At 35.4% G+C, this 27,225-nt stretch overlaps 1 protein-coding gene across 2 annotated transcripts in view; it reads right to left on the reverse strand.

Annotated features, from left to right (window-relative positions):
- LOC110020457 (vacuolar protein sorting-associated protein 26B-like) overlaps positions 1–22,437 on the reverse strand; it is a 26,855-nt gene extending 4,418 nt beyond the window's left edge. The window contains exons 1-9 of one of the 2 annotated variants that reach the window (XM_020718569.1): positions 22,266–22,437; positions 21,657–21,722; positions 20,825–20,899; positions 19,691–19,765; positions 19,495–19,567; positions 12,260–12,304; positions 10,869–10,980; positions 9,412–9,478; positions 8,366–8,410 (exon numbers count right to left, since the gene is read on the reverse strand). In XM_020718569.1, the coding sequence (XP_020574228.1) occupies positions 8,366–8,410; positions 9,412–9,478; positions 10,869–10,980; positions 12,260–12,304; positions 19,495–19,567; positions 19,691–19,765; positions 20,825–20,899; positions 21,657–21,659 (495 nt within the window). In that variant the 5' untranslated portion in view covers positions 21,660–21,722; positions 22,266–22,437. Of the gene's footprint in view, positions 1–8,365; positions 8,411–9,411; positions 9,479–10,868; positions 10,981–12,259; positions 12,305–19,494; positions 19,568–19,690; positions 19,766–20,824; positions 20,900–21,656; positions 21,726–22,265 lie in introns of both variants that reach the window. The other variant, XM_020718568.1, reaches the window with a different exon arrangement.
- Positions 22,438–27,225: the final 4,788 nt, after the last annotated feature.

Here is a 27,225-nt window from a genome sequence, read left to right on the forward strand (position 1 = left end):
TAATGATCAACCAAGAGATGAAGCTCAAGCAGGGATGCTCAATCGGGCTAACACGAGTGGGGAAGTGAACATTGGGCCCGTTGATGCTCGAAGTGGAGAAACGAAGATCAGGTCAACGCTCAAAACAAGTATCTTTAATGGGCTTGTCGACACTCGAAGCGAATGTTGCACTCGAGACGACACTCAAAAATGAACCCAAACACTGGCTATCAATCAAATTCGTTCGTAAGTTGAGTTAATTTAACTTAAAAAACAGAGGCGTGCCACAAATGCCTCAAGATAAAACGCCTCAGGCGTACGTCTCAGTACAAAAATGTGTAAGTCTCATCCGAAGTACTGAGGCTAAAGCCTCAAGACTATTCATTCGAGCATCAAATCAAGGCAACTCGGCAGATTTTAAAAGATGATTTACAAATGGGAAATCTACATGCACAACACATAATTTTTATGTATTTACATATCTCACACCTAAATTTTTATACTACATACATAGCACTTTGGTGCTTTAAACCTATGCATAAAATAAGGTTATTTCTATGTGATATTAAAGATTTAAGTGATGTGTCTAATATGAAAGGCTAGGTGCAAGATATGTAGATACATAAGAATTGTGTGCTATGTAGATGCATCTATAAAAAATTGTGAAACTACTTCAAGAAATACATTTATCCTCGTGAAGTGTAGCAAATATCGAATGTGCACTCTCATGGTGTTTTGATATGCATGCCAAAATTAAAAAATAATTATATATTTTCAAAACATATCATATGCATATCTTTTGAAACGCTTCAAACCACTAAAAAAATAAACTTAGGCATGGGCTGTCATAAAAGCATTGATATTTAAACTTAAGTTCAAAATAGTGTGCACGCCAAAATAAACAAATGTTTAAATGTGATTCAACAAATAGCACTGAGAGCTATAATTTGAAGTCAAAGAAAGATACACAAACAAAAAATACTATACAAATTTAAATTTATCCTACTCTGAAATGCACGCAACCACTAAATGATATGACTAAAAAAATGTGCATGCTTTTTTTTCTAATACCCAAATTCATCAACATGTCTTGCACGACATTCTCAAACGAAATGATTGTAAGTCTTATATTTCTAAGTCCGATCCTCTATACCACACCTGGGCCCAATCTACAAGCCTTAGTTATTGGTGACTATGCATGCCATATATTTAAATTAATGCTTTTAAACATATGACTTGGTCTCTCGACAAACTCGTACCATTATAAAACTGAGAACCAAATTATCTTCATGAAAAAACTTGCTTAAAATTTTGTATCGTATTTGAATATGAATTTCAAAGCTTCAAAATAAAGAACAATAATGAATTCTACTCATAAAGCCGATCCTCTATGTGCAGAGGGCGAATGAACAAGATTTATGATGAATAATTAAATGAATTCTACAGAAATCTACACCATGGGCTCGACTCTCTATGAAAAAGCGAATATAATTAACGAGGACCAAGAAGAACAAAATGAAATTATTCAAAGATACTCATAACTGGAGGGTGGCCACTGTTAAAGCAAGCTCTCGAGTTCTCAACTTGAAATGTAAATGAAATAACTCAAATTACCAAGTAATAACTGCATTGATAGAAATTTCAATGGGATGCCATATTGTTGTCAAAATGACACTAAATCCTAAGCAAAACACTTTGGACTTATATTCCAACAAATATGAAAATTTCAAAAAATTGCAAAAATACATAAATCTTCAAACCAAAATTTTCCATTTGAAATTAAAAGCAAACATCCATCTACTTCTCATACTAATTTATAGATGATATCAAGTTTAAAATAAATTGTGCTCATAAAGATCCAATGTTATATCAAGCACGCGTCTATATTACTTTCAAAAATCCCATGTCGAGATATTTGTCATCAAACCATGTGATTTCTCCGCCAAATGACACCATAAAAGATATAGTTATAACCAAGATCATCTCACTGAATGGTTTATCACACAATACCAAAATAACACTATTAAATTATGATCGAAAACTCGTAGAAGAAACCCATAAATTCCCCAATGGTCTCGAACCTTATGTGGTGAACTATAGTGTGTACTTAATATGGCAAAAAGAATATTAGCTAGAGTCAACTTAAAATTATTCCTTAAATTAGCATCCACCCAAAATCTATAAGATCCCCTTAGATGAAGCAACACATAGTAGTTGTTCATTAATTTTTAGACCAAGTTGGCCGAATTACCTCAATCACTAAGTAGATCAAGCAAAGTCTACAACGCAAGATAATGAAATCATGGGATATTGCAATTATGCCTTCCACCATCTGCTCTATGTTAAAGAAGGTATATTTTCAATTTTAAACCAAATCTATTGCTACTATAGGCTTTAAGTAATTAGTGCCGACTTACTAGCCTTAATTAAAAATTCTCTAATGACAGAGAAGGTTAATTAATCATATGGGTTTGTGTTTGCAAAACTGGAACCAAATACTAAAATTTTCACAAAATGAGTATAAAATCTTTAAGAAATATCTTATATAAGATCATAAGTTATCTTCTAAAAATTTGAACCAGTAGTACAATCTAATTTGAGGAGTCGAACTCACTAACAGTTCCAATACCAAAAATTTCTCTTTGCATCTTTAGATAGCTGAATACGCTATAGTAATAGCCAAATTATAATAAATTAAAATTTAAAACGTCTAAATGTCATCCCTATTCACTTTAAATTTTCTTTTACGTATGCTCCTACAGTAGTTTATAATGGATACAGTCTACTTATTTGTTCAAATATTAAATTTTAAATGTTTAGGGTCACATCAAATGCTAATTATTAATTCTCCTCTTTCATTTATACTGAATTAACTTTCAAAATACCCCCTCCAACAAGAATTGATTATTCGGTACCAAAATTTAATAGTTATAATGGCAATGACAATTTGAAGCAATGTTAGGCTCAATTCAAGGCAAACTATGGCAATATTGAGACAGTTTGACGTCAACGGCCTTCAAATGGTATATTGAACTCCCCAACGATTCAATCAAAACCTTTGTGAAATTGGAAACCATGTCTATAAATAAAAAGTTTTTAGTCCAACAAAGAAAAAGAATTTAACGATCTTGTCCTGCAAAATCTAAGAAAAAATGTCAGTAATAAAATATATACTCATTAGTGAAATATGGGAACGAAGTGCAAACAACAATTGAAGGAAGAAAACAATTCAATTATAAAAGGACAATATCAATGACAAAATGTTGTCATTACTTCCCATGACTTCAATTAACACGTTTCAAGATCAACTGAATCAGATGGTAAAGTTTTAAAAGTTGAAAATGTCACAGCAAAAAACCATCCAAAAAAGTTAAGGAAATAAATCTCCATACACAAAGAAAAGCAAATTGCATACCACTTCTGTCAATTTCGATAAAGGGAAGCAACTGATTTTAAATTTTGATCAAGGGAAACAACTTGCTTACAAAGATAATATAGAAAAGGAATCAGAAAACCCCAATTCTCAACAAAATTGATACTAAAAGTAAATCACGAACCACTAACTTTACTTAGTGGAAGCTCTACAATGAGAACTAGTGACCAAACATTTCCATCTCTCAAGGAGATGATGAATAAAAATATTTTTTCAAGAGAGAACGAGGCAAAATTATTCTAGCAAGCATTCAAAGAGTATCTAGAATCAAAATTCAAAAGACTGAAGAGGAAAATCAAATGGATGATCCCAATGCATGAGATAAGTCATACTATAAGAGATTGCTCCATATTCAAAGATTGGTTGAAGACAAAATACTTGAAGGAGAATACACACTAACAGTGTGCTGGTTCACCAAAAGAAAGTAATAAAGGTGGTTATGTCCTCTCTCAAATCATCAACTATAGAGCTGAAAGAAAAATCAATACAAAATAAAAAATGGGAGATTGATTTCAAAGAAAACCTTGTAAATTTTAAATAATCTTGATGGTGTTCATGGCATAGAATGGAATTTCCAACTGAACTAGTACTTGAAATGAAAGAGAATCCAAACTTAATTGCATCCATATCTAGTACAACATATCACAGGCAAGCCAGTCTGGCTAGCTCATCCAAGCAATGGAAGGCAGCCTAACCAAGTCAAGCTAAAAACCCTTAAGAAGTGAGTCAGAACAAAAAAATTAAAAAAGCCATAATTCAAAGAATTATACATAATTTGGCGGACTATTTAGCCAGCAAGGCAGCTTATAACACCCGTAGCCTTTATCTCCCAGCTTCAAATAGGCAAAATAAAAGGAGATGAAGATGATGATAATGAAGAATTCCTTCCAATCAAGACATGTTGAGCCATTTCGGTGATATTAAAAGTGTCTCAGTAAACCCTTGCACATGGTGATGGTCTGGCAGACCCCAACCAAAAGCATAATTCGTGACAGTAAGTGCAAGGAATTCACATTAGTAAAAGAGAATGCCTCTTAGGGATAAAGGTACGAATCATGTCTGATGGTGTACATATGAACAACAGCTAAGGGCAAATTTTCTGCTTTGATGAAAGACAGAAACAGAGATGGAACCAGAGGATGGGGGCACTAGCATGCATATATTTTTTATTAAACACTGTAATATCATATACTACTCCTAAGAATTTTTCTCCCTCCCAATCCTAAACTTAAATATTTAATAATATATAAACACTAATTAAATTTCAATTTAATAATTATGTCTATAATAGTTTTTAAAAATTAAGAAAATGAATGTTTCAAACTCAAATACTCCTCGCCCTTACCTCGCTTAGTGGGATAAAGGTTTTGTTGTTGTACTCATCACCCTTAAATTTAGATTGTCACACCCCTCCTTATTAGGCACCGGTAGAAACTTAAAATGATATTCACCCACCATAGATTTTTACCAAACTCTTTAATACATGTAAAACACAATCCTCCAACACCCAAAGCATTTAACATAAATATTTAATGAAAATTTCATATTAATTGGATTTAGAGTTAATGACTGTTTTAAAAAGGGTTTAAAAAGTTTGAGCGAAATATTCCTTAGTTTTTATTTTAATACACCTCTTTAAGCTTTAGTTCAATCACTGGTCGGAACTTACGACGATATCCATAATAAAAAACAAAAAATTGGGTAGAAATTCTAAACCTCATAATCAATCATCTAAAATGATGAAAGTTGATTCTGAGGTAATAGCCTGAAGCTGAATCTCATAAGGTTATCCAAGTTAAGTTAATGAGTGGCGGGGTATTGCCACCCCTACTAAAGAAAGGATCAATAAATAAATAAAAAGGACTGCAATAATATAATCAATAAAAAAAACATTCCCGAGAATTCAGTGGCGCATATCAATAAAATTTGTTCAACCTCCAAACCTTTTGAAAGTGCAACCTGATTAGTCACATTTCAAGAATTTTCAACAGGATATAATGAGATATTTATTCAATTTCATCGCACTTAAAACCAAATATGAGAACTCGGGGCAAGTCTCAAGATCAGCCATTGTAATAGATATAAAAGGATTTCAAATTTTTTATGAATCTAAGCTTTTATATCAAGAATATGACATATAAAATCAATAGCTTGACTTGGCCTATTATCCTAAGTTCTCGACCTCATTAAGCAATTATACTATACTCAAGTTACAAGAGCTAAAAATAGCAATGCAAGCTCCATAACCAAATAAGTTAAAGAAATAACCAAAATGAATTATGAGCTTATATTGATTGTGATCCAGAACAGTCAGATTCTAAAACCAACAAAGTTACAAATCCCAAGTCATTAAGTTCCAAGTCAAAAAAAAAGCAATTTTTGATATTCTTCACTCTCTATAACAAGCTATTCCTCTTAGCTAATAAGGAAAATCTCGGGCCACTTAAGAAGAACAAAAACTCAAGAAAATTCTAGATTTAACAAAAGAAAGTCTTTCATTATAAAAGTGCGAGATAACTATAAAGCTAGTAAACAATCTAAAAACAAATCGAAAGTTTCCCAAGAAGAAAGTGATACAATATGCTTTTGTCAACAATATTTTCTACCATAGATCCTTTGACCAAATATGATTACGATGCCTAGGGACCATTGAGATTAACAAAGTCATAACCAAAGCTCATAAAGAACTTTGTGATATGCATAAGTAAGCATTAAGCAGTCAAAATTAAGAAAATGTGTTACATCAGCCATTGATGGTGATCAATTGCAATCAATTGCGTAGATCAAACTAAAAGGTGGCATGCATATCAAATATATGGCGACAATATACATCCATTAAACACAATAATAACATCTTAGTAATTTGAATGCTAAGTAAAGATATAATTGAATCCAACAATTCACTATTATCTGTTCAGCATAGCTTAGTCCTAGCAGGAACTGGGTACTTCACCAAATAGTCTAACACAGTTCCATTTAAATAAGTACCCATCAAGCAAGTGGTCAACTCTTTATGCACAAGATTTTTTACAAATTTGTTTTGTCAAGCCGTATCATCTTGGACATTGAGCCGATATTAAGAAAAATGATTTGTCAATAGATATAAAATTGATTGGAGATATTCATCAATTTATAACTCGAGCAAATGGCTTGCTAAAAATTTTAAACAAAATATTTGTCAAACTACCCATGAAAATCAATAAAGAAATAAAAGAGAATGGCATAACAAAAAAATAAATGTGTTATGAGCGCACATAGATGTATATATGTATCTATGTGTGTGTGTGTGTGTGTGTGTGTGTGTGTGTGTGAATTTATGTATGTATGACTGTATAAAGCTAAAAAATACTTAAGCAATAATCAATGTGTGTGTGTGTGTATAAAGCTAAAAAATACTTAAGCAATAATCAATTGTCGCAGTCAGAGCAGCTCATCCTCAAAACCAATTTGTTAGAGAAATTATTTAAAGTTTGAACAAAACTCAAAAAAGCCAAGAACATATAAGTGTATTTATATGATCACTTTTTTATAGCACGTTAATAAGGACATAGCACTTGACTCTAAGCCAAGTTTTTAACATGATTGCAATAGCATAATTATATTATGGTATAGCTTAAATTTAGATGTTCTCAAACTCTGTTTAAAAAAGCGTCTTTGGGTCGCGCCCCAGGTCTGGGAGTAAGGCCTTTCTCCCCAAGCCCACTAGGGGGGCCTAAATTGCGTGGGGCTTACGCCCGGGAAGAACCAGAGCATAACATGTGCCTCACAGGCGTATGCCCGCCTCCGATTCGTGCTTCTTTCGCAGGCTCGTCGTCTTCGTCTCGCACGCAGGCTTGGATCAAGCTCATCTATGTTGAGCTTCTCTCGCACTCGCATCATCTTTGTATTCTCACGCAGGCTCTCGCATCGTGTTCTCCCGCACTCTTGGTTTTTGTCTACGTCAACTTCTCACGCAGGCTCTCGCATCGTCTTCTTCTCACGCAAGCACTCGCATCGTACCTCCCACACTCGTCGTCTTCTCCCGTGAGGTAGAAAAAACAGTGAATTTCTTTGCGATTTTTTATGCTTTTATAAGTCTTTAATTTATGATTTCATTGTAGCAACAATGAGGTTATTGTAGCTCTTCCTGTAGCTACTGCAGTGAACTGCAAACTTTTTTTTCTTATGTTAAAGATTTGCATAAATAGTTTATTTTTTTCCTTAATATTTATATTCTTTTTTTTTTGTTATGTTGTGAAGTTTAAGCACGGTGCCTTGGGAGTTACCTCTCGCCCCATATTAGCTAAAACACCACGCCCAATAAAAGCTAAAACACCACGCCCAATAAAAGCTAAAACACCCCGCCCAACGCCTATGCTTTTTAAAATAGTGTTCTCAGATAAATCTTGGAACCCTCTGTTAAAAAAATTCAATCTAATTGGCCTTTTAAGCAAAGCTTTTTACATAAATCCATGAGATCCCCAAAGATAACGTGGATTATAGTCGGTAACAAGAATCTTTTGATTAGGTTAGACTGACTACCTCCACTAAATAAACCAGAATCTATCACAACATAGGATTGCATCATCATAAAATCTTGATTAAATTATCATTATTTTTCCCATTATCCACTCATAGCCATATATTACAGCTTGCAATAAAAATTCTTGGCTACCAAAATAAAATATTGTAGAGCCCCGCAAAGTAGGCCTAAAGGTATCTCTCATGAACAAGAAAAGTCATTAATCTCAAGAGCTTGTGGCTCTTAAACACCTTGAACCAGGTTATATACACATTTATTAGCGTGAAAATTATGATTGGTGCTTTCTCTTTATCCAACCTAACATGAAAATCAACCTGGATTCGCTCTTCATGCTCCTAGTAATAAAGTTTAATTGGGATTTTCAAGTCACACCATTACACATTATTTGATAAAATACAATGAAACATGCATATTTGGGAATGGGTACCAACCTTGATGCTGTTGTTAATCGTTGGAGGGGTTGAGTAATTGCGCACCTGAAAAGATGGACCAATTTACATAAGCACAATAAGTATTGATGAATAAAGAATATCTAAAAAAATTGTAGTGCTAAAATAAACTTTTATACAATATATATATATATATATATATATATATATCAAGTGATGATTTGATCAGGACTGCCATTTCAGTTGGTTCAGTTCAATCAAGCCATTTTTAATGTAATGGCAAACATCTGCCTAGCATGATAGTTGAGTCAATAACATTGGTTGGTCAGTTTAACAATTCTATGCATTTCATGGTACTATCTAGCAAATCTGATTTCCATTAAATCCTCAGAGAACATTAGGCTGAAGTCTGCAGATCAATTGATTTAGGTTTAAAACTTTCTCTAAGTCAAAATAGGTCCTCAAGGCCACTCTGTATGGGATCTTTCCCAGCAGTGGAAGACATCATAAACTCTTTGCCCAGCTATAGAAAATGGTTGCATATAACCTTACGACACGGTAATAAAGATCCACATGTAGAAGCCACCAAAATGAATATCCTCAATTCAAGAAAAAAAAAATTATGAAATTAGATAAACTAATGATGTTTGGATCCAAGTGTTCGGCCAAAAGAATTTAAAACAAAGAGTGGCAGAGACAAGAATCTTCACGCAAATGTTGGAGGGTTGATCTTTCCTAGGCCTTGAAGGCATTCAAAACTTATTAATAATGAAATAATGAAAAAGAAAACTAATTGATTTGATCATACACAATGGAGTGTGAAAGATATAGAAACAATACAAACTTACGAAAAGAAAGCTGGTGTGATTGGATTAACAAGAAAATTGACTAAGACCTCCAAATGAGAGTTGACATATCATATAGCTCTCGATATGAGTGAATACATAAGGATTCCATAAGCTAACTCCAAATAATTCAGATAAGATTAATGATCATAATGACAGTTTTACATCAACTAACCATCTGCAAATATTATCTAAATATCTAATGATTGAATTGTATATAGACAAAATGTTGCTACTACTTACACAAAACTCCTGGTACTCCACAATATTGCTAACATAATTACGACTGACAGTTACCTTCAAAATGTACCTACATGCATGAAGTAAATAATTGTTATGTACAGTTAGAATATAATTTAAACAAAAAAGTAAAAAATAAATATTAAAAATCTAAGAAACTATGCAATTCGTAGAAAACTAAACAAACACAAAATCATAAAACTAAAATGCCATAGGAAGATCAATTGTTAAAACTTTATATAATAGTGGAAGAGTAGCCAATGGGTAACAAAAAAGGGGGCATTTACATACATACCAGCAAATTCCTATTTATTTATATATCTAACACCTAAACTTCACTTTTTACAATTATACCACCCAAATCTTTCATATCACATCAGAAATACTACCATTTTAACGTTTGAAAGGTGAAATGCACCTTTTCATGCATAGGTAAAGTGGTATGTATGTAAACATTGAAGTTTGGGTGTTAGATATGTAAATACATAAGAATTGAGTGGCATGTACGAAAATGTTCATAAAAAAAACTAGCTCATTCAAGAGGAAGCAAGTCAAACTATCTGGAGATCAAAAATCAAGCAAAGTTAGAAAGCAAAAATATTGGTTCATTAATGATAATTCTCTTCCCTCTAGATTTTGATATTATGAGGTTCCATGTACGATCAAATCTGTCTGTTCACCTTAATATTAGTAAAAGTAGTAACCAAAACGATTTCAAAACATTCCAGATGATTTAAGTGTTAAATGAACATAATTTTTTTTTTTCAATTTATAGTTCAATTATATGAGAAGATATTTTTTTAAATATCCTGAATATTTTTTAAAATATTTGAATTGAATAAATTAGTTGATGATATTCGAAATCAGTTTGAGATTCTGAATGCCCATAATTTTAGTAAAACTACAGCTAGTAAAGCTGAGCTTGTAAAGTCAATTTCTCAACTTATTTCACATGCTTTATGTATATTTAAAAAATCATGAGAATTTGTGAAACTCAGTCAACACAATTTCAATTTTATAGATGAAAATGAAAGATATGATCTAAGTTTGCAAAATGAAGTCGTATGAAAAAAAAATTAAAGCTAGGCAGATCGGTTATTCTCCTTTTAAGAGGAGAAAGATTCATTTCACAGGTTGAAGATATCTTCCTACTTTTGGGGTTTGTTTTTTAATTGTTTCTTCTCCATAAAAAACAATAGCAACATATCGCTATGCTTTAGTAATCCTTCCTCATTGACACCTTTAAATTTTGAAAAACCAGATTTCCTTTATAATATCGTTTGTAGGAAATGGTCACTTGACACATATCTTTAAAAACTTTTGCTTGGACAATTTACAAACTGGTACAATTTCAAAATAAGTTCCAAATACAAAGACGAACTAAGAATAAGCAGGTTGACATGAGTATAAAAAGCATGCATAAACAAACATAAATCATATTCCAGGAAGCACCGAGTTACCTTAATCTCACATTAACACCATTGTATGACTCATAAGGCATTTCAACAGTGGAGAACTCAAACGGGTATGCTTTTCTCTCGTAAATCTCACCAGGAACATCTAATTCACGCACTGGCCAAGAGAATAAATCGTGATGTATTAACATTGCATATGCTTATAAATGAGCTTTCTGATAAGTAAGACGATTAGAATAAAAAGAAATCTGTTACAATGCAATCAATAAGATTTTGCAAATAAATCTACAAACTGAATAGTTTCATTTACTAAATTGAACTCAGGCGCTCATATAGAAATTACAACAAATAACAATAAGAAATTTACAATTTTATAGAGTAAAAAATGACCACATATTATACTGCGCCTATGTCATTAACAGCATAAGCAAGAAATTTAAGCAATTATGACAAAAATGAAAAAAAGGATAGTTTTAAGGCCAAACTGTAAGGATTCTAGAGGAAAATAGCTTGCTGAATCAGTTAAAAGTATAGAAGCGGAAAAAGGTACACTAAAGCACCAATGCTTAGCTGGAGATTTCTCAAAAACAGTATAGTAAACAAGAGTAAATTTTAAGTACAGTTTTTAATAAGAAAAAAATGCAAAAAACAACTCATTACTGCTGCTTTGAAGTAGTTAAGTCATCAAGAACTAACCAAAAGCCCAGCTACTAACAGGAATGCATAAAAGAAGGTTATAACAGCCAAAACCAAATAATTTGAACCTGATAACAATGACTGTAAGGGAACAGAAGCAACAAAGCACTAAGAGCTACCCTTAAGTTGACAGTAAATTATTGTGAAAGAGAGAGATAGAGGCAAACAATTGGAGTGCATGCCTCAAACGTGCCAACGAATTCTTTAAACATGATCAAGTTCGGTAAGACCACCTTCAATAAGCTAAAATTAAGAGAGAACAACGCTCGCCTTTTAGCCCTCTCGCTCTTTCACAAACCAGTGACTTACATGCATCCATTTGTACAGTTTCAAATTGAGAACAAAACCTTCGTTAGTGAGGATCAAAAGAGTGGTAACATATACGAATTAGAGTCTATTTGGGATAGCTACATAACAACTTCTATTTTCAAAAAGCTACTGCAAATCCCTTTAGATGCAGCTTCCTTGCAGTTTTTCAAAATGCCTATTGTGAGAAACAATTTTTTACAACCAAATATGCTAGAGCATGACAGCCATAAAAAAAGCTAATGTCAAACTTATTCAAAAGGGAAAACACACATGATACCAAAAGACATTTTTTTCCCAGAATGGAACATAATTCAGGATATCCTTTGCTAACAAGAGGAAGTATCAAGTTTTTCCTCGGTACCATAAACTGTTGATTGAATTTTATTAAAGAGAAACAGCAAGCACTTCGATACAATCAAAATGACACTTACCAAGAGAAGTGAAGTCATAAAAGTTGCCTCGGTCAAAATACAACTCTGCAAAATTATATAAGGAAGTTTATCAGAAACTTATGTGAAAAAAAAAACATAAAAGAGTCAAAATGAAAAATAATGAATGCAATCCAACAATATTCCACTATTGTCACATAGTGCCATTTCATATCATCCATTTCTGTTCTACTAATACTTCAAAGCTTGCTTTGGCTTGGTCAACTCCATCATCAAAAAGCCTTATAATGCTGCAACCATCCTTCATCCAACATCAATAAAAAATGCATGCCAACCATTTAGTTTTCTATTTTCTCCTTGTGAAGAACTTAACATATGATTTATTTTTCTATTTATCTGTTCGGTAAGAACTTGAAGTAAGAAAAATGTCAAATTCAATTATACTTCTCCAGGGTGACTTAAAGCGTTCTCAAGTCACACCAATTTCCATGTTTAATACTTCATATAGAGATAATATCGCTTAAACAAAGTGCTATCATTATCATCCCAACCACTAAGATTTGTCATTTGCAATCAGCACTTTTTATTTGTGCTGGTCAAGTGTTGTCCAAGATATTAAGCCTATTCTTCGCAATCATTTTGAAAACTTTTTTCAATGCAATATTAGATTTACCTAGTTTCAATCCTAATTCCCAATCCTCTAACACTAATTTCATCTAACATATCTTAAAAGAGCATTTCATACCCTTCTTTGTACAAATCCAAATTACCCAAGTCTACGTTTAGTTATAATATTTTCAATAGATGTTACTCTAATCTTTTCTTAATTTAATCTTTCTAATTTTGACATGTATCTATTTTGACATTCTCATTGTATCACACTTAATGTAGATACAAATAACGTTTTCACAGCTCACCATTCAAATACATACAATATTGTTGATCAAATTATGATTTCATCAAATTTATCATTATGCCTCCATAATATCCACTTATTAAACACTATCCAATGAAACTTGAACATTTTAATTATCCAATCTCAATGTTAGAAAATATATCCTCGCCTATACCTCCATTCTTATGTATAATAGATCCAAGTTACTAAAATCCATCACAACTAGCTATTGGCTTATCTCCTTCGGAATAATTTGAAATATGTGTAGCACTATAGCATACTATGTGGTTGTTACAAGGGCGCTTAGCCTAGGAGCAAATTTGTCTTTTGTACGCCTAAGGGCAATTTAGTCGTTTATTATTATTATTGTTGGGTATAAATAGTCTTGTTATGGTTAGGGTTAGGGGATGCATGAGATTGAGTTGCGACTCTTAGATCTAGAGTTTGGGAGAGATTGCCTATTTCTTGAATTGTAGGTGCTTATCTTTTGTATTTGTGTGAGTTGTTGGGATTATTGAAGTAAAATTTGTGTTTGCTCTAATTTTCTATGGAAAGATGTTTCGATTTTAACAACGAATCGTAACAAATTGATATCAGAGCTCAAGATTCTGCGAATCAGATCAGAGAAGAGATAATTAATCGAACTCGCTGCTTGTCGGTGAGGATTTCAGCAAACCGAGCAAGATCCGGAGCCAACGCCTTCACGTAAGGGATCGCGGCTTACCGAGACCCACGACTTCTCTCCAATTGGCGTCGTCAACCGATACTGTTGTGATTAGAGCTACCTGCGAAGGCATTTGCGTGGAAGCAACCCACAGAGACCCGAAACTCTCATCTTACTCTACCTCCTGCGCCATTTCGCTTCCTCCCACATTGGCTACCCAATACAGACGTGATTGGAGTTTATTGGGAAGGCAATAACTGGGAAGCAACCTACAGAGATGTGAAACTCTCTGTCCCACAATAGGCCACGATTTCAGCGCAAGGTAGGTGGTAGTGGGTTCGCGTCGTCTGAAACTCATACCTTTCTCCTCCCACTCCGTCCTCGAGCTCTAGCTACATTTGAAGCTCCGTCTTCGCAAAACAAACGCAATCATTGCATGCTAGGAAGGCAACGATGGACTCAACGCTAAGCAACAACGTGCTCGTGACTTACAGATAAAGGCAACGACGGGTTGGGAGCCTTCCATAGACCTGCACTATCGTAAACGCCTGCGATACAGTCGCAACCAGAACAAGTAGAGGAAGGTCACGACGAGATCTTTTCGCAGCGGGAGAGAAGGTTTGCGGATTCCGGCTTACTTTCATCTCCTTATAATTGAACTACATGAAATAGACTCGATTAGAGCATAACTAACGGGGAAGGCCACAAGGAATCTGATGTGCCCTAATTGTGATACTAGAAGTTAGTGACCGAACCCGGAATCACGCGAGCCCATAAGACAGGAGATAATGGAAGCTAAAAAAATAGATGAGTTGGATAAGAACTTAGAGGAAAAAATCAGCCAAATCAGATCGATGATGGAAAAAAGTTTGCGGCCATAGAGAATAGGTTTTCTTCCATGAAAAAATGAATGGATGACTAATTCGAGAACATGAGGGAAATTCGAGAGATGATTAAAAAGCTTATTGAGATGCAATCCAAGACTCTGCCGACGGTTTAATTTGCAAATCCTAACCAGATGTTGACTGGAGAATCTGTGGCAAGATCGGAGGGGAGATAAAACATGAGGAAAACATTCACCATCACGAACCTCCTCTCTCAGGGCTCCGATTAGGAGTGGAATAGAGATTTCTGATGAAGGCAGTTGGGCCAAAACATTGAGAAGGGATTATGTCAGAGGTTTTGAGGAGCACGAAGAAGGGAGAGAGGCAGGGAGGGGATATGGCTACGGTTGAACGAAGGAGTTTTACCCTGGATTCATGGGAGGAAACAACAGCGGAAGAGAAAGTTGGGTTGGAGAAGTTAGGTTAGGAAGTTGAAGATGTCGATCTTCAAGGGGTAAGAAGCCCATGGGTGGGTGTACAGGGAGGAGCGATACTTTGTGGGGAATGGGATAGATAGGGAGGAGAAACTCATGGCAACAAGATTGTGTTTGGAGAAGAAAGTTTTAGCCTAATTTCAGCGGAGAGAGGCTAGATACCAAAATCGTTCGTGGGATGAATTTAAGGATTGTTTGTTTAAACATTTTCGAGCCATCAGGAAATAGGAGACCAAAACGAGCAATTCTGTATCTTGACTCATAAGGGGACGGTCATGGAAAATAGGGAGATTTGAACTATTTTCGGGGCGACTATGGGGGATTTCTGAAGTATGACTGGAGAGGAATTTCATGAAGGGTCTAAAGCACGACATCTGGGCAACACACTGAAACTAAGACCACGAGGATTAAGGGACATGATGGAGCTAGCCCAGATGGTGGAAGACAATAACCGGATAAAGAAAGCCAACAGGAGCAACACAGACAGAGTGTCGTACGGAACGACTGCAACCATGCAAATGCCAAAAGTTCAAACAGTAGAAGTCTAGAGGGGGGTCGCACGGGACACGAATAATGGACCACGACCGGGAGCAACACTCAAGTGCCTTACAGAGACAGAGATTAGGGAGAAGCGAGCCAAGGGGTTATGTTTTCGGTGTGAAGAAAAGTTTACATCAAGACATTGTTGCAAGGATCAAAGATTACAAATTCTCATAGTGCAGGACGAGGGAGCAGAGAATGAAGAAATAGAGACAGTTGTAGGGGAGGAGAAATACTCTCATTTTTTTCCCATTTTGAAGATAATGTGTCTTTTGGAGGGGGGAGAATTATTACGATAGCGCTTAGCCTAAAGGCAAATTTGTCTTTTGTACGCCTAAGGGCGATCAAGTCATTTGTTATTATTCTTGTTGGGTATAAATAGTCTTGTTATGGTTAGGATTAGGGGATGCGTGAGATTGAGTTGTGAGTCTTAGGTCTAGATTTTGGGAGAGATTCCTACCTCTCGAATTGTAGAAATTGGGAGAGATCTCCTACCTCTCGAATTGTATGTGCTTATCTTTTGTATTTGTGTGAGTTGTTTAAATTATTGAAGTAAAATTTATGTTTGCCCTAATTTTCTATGGAAAGACATTTCGATTTTGACGACGAATCGTAACATGATATCAATTTGTTATGATTTATTTTTCTATTTTCTCTTTGTTAAGAACTTAAAATATGATTTATTTTTCTATTTATCCGTTTGTTAAGTTAAAGTACGATAAATGTGAAATTCAATTATACCTCCTCAGAGTTACTTAAAGCGTTCTCAAGTCATACCAATTTTCATGTTTAATACTTCATATAGAAATAATATCACTTAAACATTAAGTGTATCATTATCATCCCAACTATTAAGATTTGTCATTTGCAATCCACATTTTTTATTTGTGTTGGTCGAGTTTTGCCCAAGATATTAAGCCTATTCTTCGCAAATCATTTTGAAAAAAAAATTCAATGCAATATTAGATTTACCTACTTTCAATCATAATTCCCAATCCTTTAAAGCTAACTTCATCTAATTTATCTTAAAAGAGCATTTCCCACCCTTCTTTGTACAAATCCAAATTACCCAAGTCTACGTTTAGTTATAATATTTTCAATAGATGTTACTCTAATCTTTTCTCTAATACAATCATTTCTTGGTTTATTCTTTCTAATTTTTTCAAGTATCCATTTTGACATTCTCATTGTATCACACTTAATGTAGGTACAAATAACTTTTTCATAGCTCAACTTTCAAATCCATACAATATTGTTGACCTAATTATTATTTTATCAAATTTATCTTTAAGCCACCATAATATCCACTTATTAAGCAATCTGCCAAGAAACTTGTATATTTTGATTATCCAATCTCGATGCTAGAAAGTGTATCCTCATCTATACCTCCATTCTTATGTATATAACAGATCCAAGTTAATTAAATCCATCACACGTAGCTATTGGCTTATCTCCTTAGAATTAATTTGAAATTGTTTAGCACAATAGCACACTATGTGGTTGTTATGAGGACGCTTAGCCTAAGGGAAAATTTGTCTTTTGTACGCCTAAGGATAATTTAGTTGTTTATTATTATTATTGATGGGTATAAATTGTCTTATTATGGTTAGGCTTAGCAGATGCACGAGATTGAGTTGTGAGTTTTAAGTCTAGGAATTGGGAGAGATTTACTAACTCTCGATTGTAGAAGTTGGGAGAGATCGCCTAACTCTCGAATTGCATGTACTTATCTTTTATATTTGTGCAAGTTGTTGGGATTTTTTAAGTAAAATTTGTGTTTGCCCAATTTTTCTGTGGAAAGACGTTTCGAGAGGTAGGAAATCTCTCCCAAACCTTCGACCTAAGACTCACAACTCAATCTCATGCATCCTCTAACCCTAACCATAACTAGACTATTTATGTACAACAATAATAATAATAAACGAGCAAATTGCCCTTAGGTGTACAAAAGACAAATTTGTCCTTAGACTAAGCGCCCTCGTAACGGTGGTTCATATTACAAATGATTTAAATAAGCTCTGCATATTTTCAGTGGCTTAGATTTAGGCTTTAAATGGGTCATGAGCTAATGGACTTCAAGAGTTCTGAATAAGGGGAAAATATATGGGGGTATTTAGACACATAGCACTCAAAACATATCTATTTACATATCAAACACATAAACTTTCATATTTACGTATAAAACATCTAAAATCACTTGTCACTTCTTCTCTGTTTCCTCCCCTTTATTTGGAGCCGCCTTCTTATCCCCAATAATTCCAACAAATTGTCGTTTATTGTCCAGTAAGTATTCATAAATTATCGAGTTAACCAAGATTCCATCAGCTTTATTGTCGACACTGAATTCTTAACCCTACCCATTCACGCCCATGTGATTCCTGTATTTTTAATGGCATTAGAGAAATTAATAAATCGATAGATATACTAATAATGAAGGTCCAAGGATCGATGCGGCGACATTGAGAGTTGGGATGCCCTTCCGTTGAAGGAATTGGTGTCTGAGTACTTCATCAGAAGGGAAGATGCGGAAGCCCGGTGGGAGAATGTCGGCCCATTCATTTTCTCCCATATTGCTTGTGAGTAGCTGCTTCTTGGGGAGGCGAAAAGGATGGGGAGAAAACATAGTGTTTTTTTTTTTTTTTGTGTTTTTATATAATTTAAAGTGTGTTTTATATGTCAATCAATAGGTTTAGATCGAGCCAATATAAGGAATCAACTTTTGGCCTAACCAAAAAATTATTTATATTTTCAATATTGTGAGCGATTATGTTTGAATCGCTTGAAAAAAGTGAAATTACCAAATTATGGGAGAAGTCTTCTTGTACTAACTTGAAGCCTAAATTTTTCAACTTTGATATTTACAATATTTGTTCTATCTCATCTAAAATATTTGATAATGAATTATTTAGTGTTCTTTAGGAATATTAAAAAAAAAACATCACAAATTGAATTTCTAAAAATTAAATTCAATTCTCTATCGATTTTCGATGTTTCTAAATTTGTCCTTGATTTTTTAGGATTATTTTGATCATTTTATTATCAACTGGGATTTAATTCTAATATAGTTTCTTTGCATCTTACAAACTTAAATTGTTAATTTAATTAGTAGTTTGTGATCTATGAACCTTGATTTTCTTTGCATGAAATCATAATATATATCATATTTTTTGTATTAGGAAAGTATGGCCCTAGTTCATCATGCATCAGTATGTATTAATGAATAAAAAAATACAATGAGAAAATTCAATGATTACCACTAGATAACACAAGATTTTTGTTAAAATAAAGACCGAGTCTTTACATGGAATGAAATTTAGAGATGCTAGATATTAACAAAACACGATGAGAAAGTAAAGTGACTATAACCAGACAAAATAAAATATTCATCCAAACACAGGTTTTGTCATGACAGGAAACGAAACTGAAGGTTGCTATAGATTAATGAAAAAATAAAGGAAATAAATATTTAATCAGCCTTGCCAAATATGCATGTACCCGCACATGTTAAACAAGGAACCCCACTCATGCTAAACAAGAAAAAAAAGGGACTAGCAAGCTATGATGCAGGGCTTTCAAACGAGGGTTCAAGCACCCATGTAGGCAACACTATCTATATGAACAACGAAATCTAAAAAAATATATCAGAAACATACGTGAAGTATGGGAAATGTTAGGGATAATTTTGATCAGTTTATGTTAAATTAATCTATGTATAAAAAAAATATGGTATTTTCTTTCTACCTCTAACCAGTTAGTAATATAAAAAACATAAGTATTCCATTAAAGCCACACATGAAACCCAGCCAACCATATGCAATTTATAAGAAATGGTTTAGAATAAAGAGATAAGAAAGTAATACCGATTTGACCAAGAAGCTCAACTTTAACGCCAATATGCTCAACCTTTTTCCCGTGAAAAGGTTCTATGGATACCTGCATATAAAATATTATACATTAAGGAAACATAGTGTTATGAAATTGAATTAATCTCACATTTACCAAAAATAAGATGATAGTATTGGAATGCAGTGTGGAAAGGAGTTTGATTCAAAGGACCTCTCCCGATATTGTTTCTTGACTTTGGAAGAGAGGCACCATTGTTGTCTGGCCATTTTCCTTTTTAATAGAAGCCTGGTAAAAGAGCATTATAGAGTTTAAAAAAAGGTTCATTCAACTTTCAAGACTAAAGGCAATTCTTTCTCTGCTTTCAAGCTATCAAAATAATGTCTATATGCTATCCATTTCGAAATTAGGTGAAGGCGAAGAAGAAATATTCATTTAATGTGAAGCACTCAAACAATCTGGATTGCATCGCAATTCAATTTGAGTGCTTTGTAAGCAGGATTTTTATGTATCTTTAGTTTTACATTTTAGAAAAAAATTGAAAATATTAGTAGTGTGAACATTCATATATGTGTTTAGGCTGAAGAAAACAATATTTTGCTATACAGGTAATATTTTTATAGGTATGTAATGGGAGGATACAAGCCTAGCCATAAAACCCAAAGGTATTACTAGGAAATCATCGTACAGTGTGGTCCTGTCTGCACACTGAAGCTTCATCTTTCATCTCATCCAAATGCATAATTATAGCCATACCCTAATAACAATTAGGTACCATAGCAATTTTTTTACCCAAAATAAAAAACATACAACCTGATTTTTTTAATGAAAAAAAGGTGCAGCCGAATTATAGTGTCTAATCATTTTCATATCAGTCACCTTATTAATGGAAAGAATTAGAAACAAAAAGAGGTGTCCATAAAAGATAGAATGTTGAAAACACATCTAACAAGAAAAAGGTAAACTTACATGGAATAGAGTATTCTGGAAATGTCTTGCTGATCAAAAGAACTAATGTGGAAGGATACATTAAAGTTTAAAAGAAAAATAAGGATGGGGCGGTGATCAAAGCCAACATAATACAAACTTGTTAACGTAATGATTAATGTAAAAGTTAACTCCCGTTATGGACTTTAGTAGGAATTAAATTCAATGAATGAATTATAAAGCAAGCTCTACTAAACGGGCAAGAATTATGATAAATATAAGCTTTGTGAAATAATTAAAAATCACAATATAAAATGATTTTTCTTAATAATTTGGCAGTGTACGCAAAAGCAAAAAAAAAGGAATGAGAATGCCAAGCATAAGAACATGACAGTGTAGTATCATGAGTTTAATGCTCACCTGCTTTCTTGTTTTGGAATCAGAAAAAATAATCTTGATAATGCATGGGGGCTTGAATGCTCCAATAATGTAATTCTGCATATATATATAAAAAATTAACTAAAAAATAGTCAAAATAAATTGTCAGATGATATGGGAAAAAATAAGAAAGAATTTTAGTTGAAATGGCATCTTTCATAAAAGAACGCCATAAAGAGCCTAGTGTAGATAGCATACTTAAGCTTCTAAGTATAATTACATAAATGAATTTAGCATAAAAAGGAGGAAAACAATGAAGTTCCAGTTTTAGTGGTTGACAATATACAATGAAGTTCCAGTTTTAGTGGTTGACAATATTAATCGTTAGTTCTCAACACTATTCAGACTGAGACAAGATTTATTGCAACAGAAGTAGTCATATGGCTATTTCTTGCATGAGATAAATTTCACATGGTATTGGAAAAAAAAATACAAGAATCTTTTATTAAGCACTAACTTGGATCCTTGCATGAAATATAACTATAAAGAATTTATGTGAATAAGGAGGGTGTGAGCTTCTATGTATTGTTGCCTTAAATGAATTCAAAACAAAAGGCCATTTTTCATCTAATATGATGGCAACATAGAAACGCTTTACTAAGGAACCATAGAATGAGTTTCAAGCTTTAAGATCTAATAATTGCCTTGTCATCCCAATCCCAACTATTAAAGGTCTTCTCTGTTTATTTCCAAATTGCAGAGATGAGAACTGAAGTTTCTTGAACAGAAATGCTCATAAAAGCTGTTGATAGAAAATTTGGATAGTTCTTCAATGGAGTCCAATTAAGAAAATAAAATAAAGTAAACTACTCACCATAGTCACAGAATGACTTCCGGCAGCCTTGATGCTATATCCGCACACAAAGATGAAGGCAAACGGCTGCTGTGTTAAGAAAATGTATCAATGACTAGTACATTCCGACTCACCAAAAAAACATTTATAATCCCATAACCGTTGATCATAATCAAAGTTCCCGCAAATTTATAGCATGCACAAAAAAGAAACCCAGCACGTGCATCAAAACCTAAACCAGAAAAGCAAGACTGCAAAACGCCGCCGTACGGATCGACGGATCGTTGGACCCTAAATCATGACTATCACAAAAAAAAACTAGAGATGCAACCGTAAGAGGGAATCATTGAAACCACGGAAGATATTAAACAAGTCATCCAGATCACTTCAACGATAATGAAACCCGGACGGAAGCCTCAGCCTATCGCCGGCCTTCGCGGCTAGGTGAAGAGAAAGGGACCCTAAATCACCACTATCAAAAACCCCGCAGGTTCTTAAATATCGTTCATTCATCCGTTTAGCCTTAAATTCAGGATTGAATCAATCCCGTTGGAAGACGGATTAACAGGTCTAGATGAGATGAAACGCGAGAGGGCGGGTGGAATGAAAAGGGAGAAAGACGAAGGTTACCTTCCTTAATGGTTTCGGGTAGGAGCTAAGCGGAGAAAGGATATAGATGGGAGTTTCGGTGTTTGGACGTTGCGATCTCGACGTTGCATTCCCAGCGAGCTCCTGTCGAGACTGTATCGCGAGGGTTTCGGTCACTCGGAGGAAGTTGAACGAAGAGGATGTCGGGCAGGAAAATGGATCGGGTTTTAATTTATTTTTATTTAAATTTAATTAATTTAGTATTTAATAACTAATTATTGTATTAGCAAGCAATTTATAATTGGGATGTTTACATCATAATACATATCACTCAATATTGAAATTTACTTATATCACTTCTTAATTTTGATATTTAGGTATAAAAACATGTTATGTAACAATTTGGGTTTCTTTTATTATTTATCAGATCAAGATGAAGTCCAGTAGGGAGAAACGTCATCGTGTTCAGCTCCAGCGGTGACATCAGCATCAAGAGGAATGATTGGAAGCAGAGACGATAGCTTGGACCTTGGGGTGGTTCTCTTGCAAACTTTTCAGCTCCTCCTAAATGTCTATCTTCCATCTATATTGAACTTGCAGGTAATCTGAGCAAGTGTTGATGATCTTATACATGGTTGGGCCAATAATCTAGTCTGCCATGATACCGATCGAGGTAGAAGCGTCAGAGACAGCGGAAGAGAGAAAGACAATAAGTTAAGTCCCGATTTTCACTTCTCTGTCAGATTAGTAGTTGTTGGATCATGAATTGTCTTTTGTGAACACACCTCGAGAGTCTGACTCGTGTGAATGAGAAAATAAAGTAAACCAAGAGTTCATGTTGAGAGAACCGGGGGGATTCCTTTTTATTCATATTTTTTCCTCTAATTTATAAAGACGTATTTTGTACAATTAAATAAAGAATGGAACAGTTTTGGAAACTGTTTTTAATATGGTTAATAATCTAAAAAATTATATGGATTTCTTTCCATATTTGTATTACAATTTTAATTTTGATATGACGGTATTTGGTGGATTGGTTTACTAGAATGCGGTCGATTGAGGTGATCAACTGGGTGGAAACCATGTCGTGTTTGGTCGATCGAAGCATTCAATTGAACGACAATCTCGTCTGTTACGGCAAAACAGGTTGGTCGTCCAATTGTGAGCAGGGGGTTCCTGTCTATGCTTCAGTCGGTCAGTTGGTCGACTGATGAGTCGATTTATTTTTGCTGGGTGAGTCGAAACTCACTTGTTGCTTTGGCTCAAGTCTTACCGGGCCTACGTTTGGGTTACCTAATTGGTTCGTAGCCTCAGTTGGATACCCCTATTTGCAAGGTCTTAGGTGGATCCTTGTAATTGCCTATGTGAGGTATCTGATGAGATTTGCTACTATGATTAATTATGTTTCACCCTTGACGGATATTGTCGTTATCGGGTGAGAGGTCATCTCCAGGGCTTTGACCTGTCCTGGGTTCAGTGATGTAGCTCGCTCTGTGGTGACTTGTTGATCGACTGTTTACCCATAAGGGGAGCTTTTTGTTTTTTAGTTATTCGGTATCTTTAAGATTCATGTTAGTAGCTCTAGTATATACATATTATTTCTCTGAAATTTCATGCTCCTTGGTGGCAACAGCTGCGATAAGGATAGAGAAATTATTATCTCAATCGTGTCACAGAAATCAAGAAAATTTAATGATTAATTACCATTTATTTTCGTGTCTAGTGTGGCTTATAAATAAGGTTAGGAGTTAGGTTGTTCATCTTTTGTCAATGTTTCTTGGGTTGCTGAGTAGGTGTTATGTGGGGTGGCACAAGCAATAAGACAGTCGACCCGAACCTACTAGGTCTAGCGGGGTATCCTCCTGCTTCGACATCTATCCTAAGAAAGAAATAGGTGGTCGGGAAAGAAAGATTGCGAGAGGCATCCGATCCTAAGTCGGTCGACCAGGTTGCCTCTTCTGAAGGACCTGAAAGATGATCACCAAAAGAGGCTCTAAAAACCTATGGAATTTGGTCAAAGCGAGGTCAAGGTTGTGGTTGACCCGTCAGCCTCATCTGAGGAAAGGCTAACGATCATCACCACACCCCAGTTGACCCGTCAGCCTCATCTGAGGAAAGGCTACCGATCATCACCATAGCCCAAGGGTAGAGGCGACAGCTGACTCTTTGTAACCATCCCAAGGAGAAAAGGGAGGAGGCACCATAGCAGGAGAGGAAGGTCGTCCCTTGACTGGGTCGGAGCTTGAGAGGCACATGAGTATGTCTTTTGACTTTGATTGGTGCAAATACTTAATCTTTCTTTTAAACACAGATGTGTCGGTCAGGATGGAGGATGTCGAGGGTGGCGGGCCACCGAGAGATGTGGTTGACTCGGTTTCTATAGTTGTCATTGAGTCCCTTGATGCAATCACATGAGTATGTCTTTTGGTCAACCGATGCGAGCGAAAGCTCTTAGCAGCACAGGCTAATGTACTAGAGACTCCCTCTTGGGTTGGTAGCATGCTAGGTGTAGGAGATGGTAGAGGTTCTGCACCAAACAATGAAAAATTCTGCTAACTCATTTGCACTGGGATGGATGGCTCGTTGTGAAGGTCTTAAGGCTGCCTTTCAACAGCAGTCGACTATCATCACCTGGCTGGAGGGAGAGGTTGTGTCACTACTGGGTTCTCTGAACGACGTCCGAATTGAGATTGAATCGATTCCATGGTAAACCCGGTCAGATGTAGTAGATTTGGCTTGGTGAAGAGATGATCCTCTATAAGTTGTTTGAGAAGGGGTATGCCTTGTCTGAAGCCACACATGACCCCTTTATTAAGAATTTTGTCTTAAACCTACAATGATTGTAATAAAATAATATTTAAGGTGTGACCCTTATCTTTATGCGGCTTTTCGGTTTGCACGCTTGACTTATAAATAAGATTATGAGTCACCCTATTCCGCTTTTCTATTTTGTATTTTGAGTCTTTGGTTTCTCCTTTTTTGTTTTTCCATCCTTTCACTCAACTGCAATGGGTCCCAAATATTCTCCAGTTCCATCGTTCATGACGGACAAGGGATGAAAGACCTCCAGGACAGGCATATGTTAGATTCTCAGATTATTCTTCGCAAGACACTGGTCAAGGGGCAACCGACAGACAATGGTAGCCCTGATCTGGTGTTCTGCCAGGATCATTTTAGGTGCGGTCTTCGGATACCCTTATGGTCGGATCTCAAGAGCGTCTTCACCAAATACAGTGTTATCCTGGATCAAGTTCCGCCAAACTCCATTGCATCCATCGTGACTTTTGTCATGTTTTGCCACCACTTCAGCATCTCCTGTTTGACCGACATTTTTAGCCATTACCTCTCTTTCAAGATCGACAAAGAGGAGTTTTTCAGGTTTTTCACGCAAAAAAAAGATTCGCTTGCTTGGTGTTGAAAACAAGATTATGGACCAACAGAAGAAATTCTTAATCGATTTTAGGTCTAACGATTGGGAGATTGTTACTCATACGTGAGAGGTGATAGATAGTAAGCAGAAGGCCTTACTAGCCGATCTGCAGCCCGTCTAAGAGGTGTTGGAAGGGAGCCCAATGTCAATTCCCCAGTATATCTCAAAATAAATGGTGAACTAAACATTAAAGAAAAAATGATTTCGAGTAACCAAAAGGGCTTCGGTCGCCAAAGCAAAAGCGGCAGAAGAAAAGCAGCAACAAATATTGAAAATTGGTCCTTCCCAACATGACTTTATAATAGATACCTCTCTTAATGTTGTGTGCCCAAATATTACGCGATGCATAACCTCAGCTTCTGAGACCACGGTCGTCGCTGAAGACACTATGACAGGTGAGTTAACCATAATTGTACAATCTTACTCAATTATTGCAGGGCAAAGTGAGGGAACAAGAATGGGCTTTGAGGAAACTCAGAGGGGAATTGATGTTGTAGATCCTTCATCTGTTGTGCTAGGTGAACTGACCGTTGCTTCTCTGCTAACTGCCTAGCTCATCGCTACTCATTTGATGTGGGCAGTGAGGGCCAATGCGGTCGAGTATCCTCTCACCTCAATTGGTTCTAATTCAAATGGGGTGGGGGGAGGGGGTGGTCCTCTGCTTTATTCTCTAGCTCCAAATCTTTGACATCTCTGAGGGAGAAATTGTTCATAAGAAAGTGAAGGAGCCAGCTGAGGGTATTGACGTCCTGGCACTTCCTTCACTTAAAAGTAAACATGGGGACCCTAGCTGGCACTTGTCAAAAGGAGGTGGGGGGTGGTTATAAATGAGTGATGACGAGCAATTTAGTTTGTTAGATGTCGCCTCTTCTGGCGAAGATGACTTAGTCTTCGGCTTTTTAAGCGGAGCTCAAGGAATTTTCTTATGTTAAACTTCTCGATCGAGTCACTCAATCGCATTTAGAGGCCACTCAGATTTCTGACTCTTTGGGACTTGCTCTTATGAAAAAAGCTAACTCCCTGAGGGTAGCCAAGGAGAGTTTGTCAAAGTCCTAAATGGAAGTTACCTGTCTGACCAATGAGCTCCACAAGGCATGTGACGATCATGACTTCGCCAAAGTGATGCAACAACAGTCCAAACAATGGAAAGAGCAGCTAAAGAAGGAGGTCGCTGAGCTCGGGAGGATGTTGGAGTCACTTGACCGTGGAGTTAGCGGGTCAACTTAGGCTGGGGAGTGAGTACACTACTCAATGTTTCATTCCTCATGGTTCTATGGACTCGAAGTTTCTCTACCCATCTAAGTGCAGTACTTTAATCTCTGATCATCTTGTTGATCCCTAAGAAGAGAATGATAGCTTAAGTAGCGGGAGTGAATTTTGCAGTGATGAAGGCGAGGATCGATCAGCTGCTCAAGCGCACCTGGACCTTGCAAGGATCAATTTTTTTTAAACTAAGAATTTGTCAGTGTTATTAAAAAATTACTTATAATTTATTTATATATATTAATGAAATGGAACCCTTTGCCTTTTTGTGATTGCCTTTGTCTTTCAGGCTTATTAGGAGAATTTTCG

This window comes from Phalaenopsis equestris, unplaced genomic scaffold (assembly GCF_001263595.1).
Source record: "Phalaenopsis equestris unplaced genomic scaffold, ASM126359v1 Scaffold000096, whole genome shotgun sequence".
NCBI lineage: Eukaryota > Viridiplantae > Streptophyta > Magnoliopsida > Asparagales > Orchidaceae > Phalaenopsis > Phalaenopsis equestris.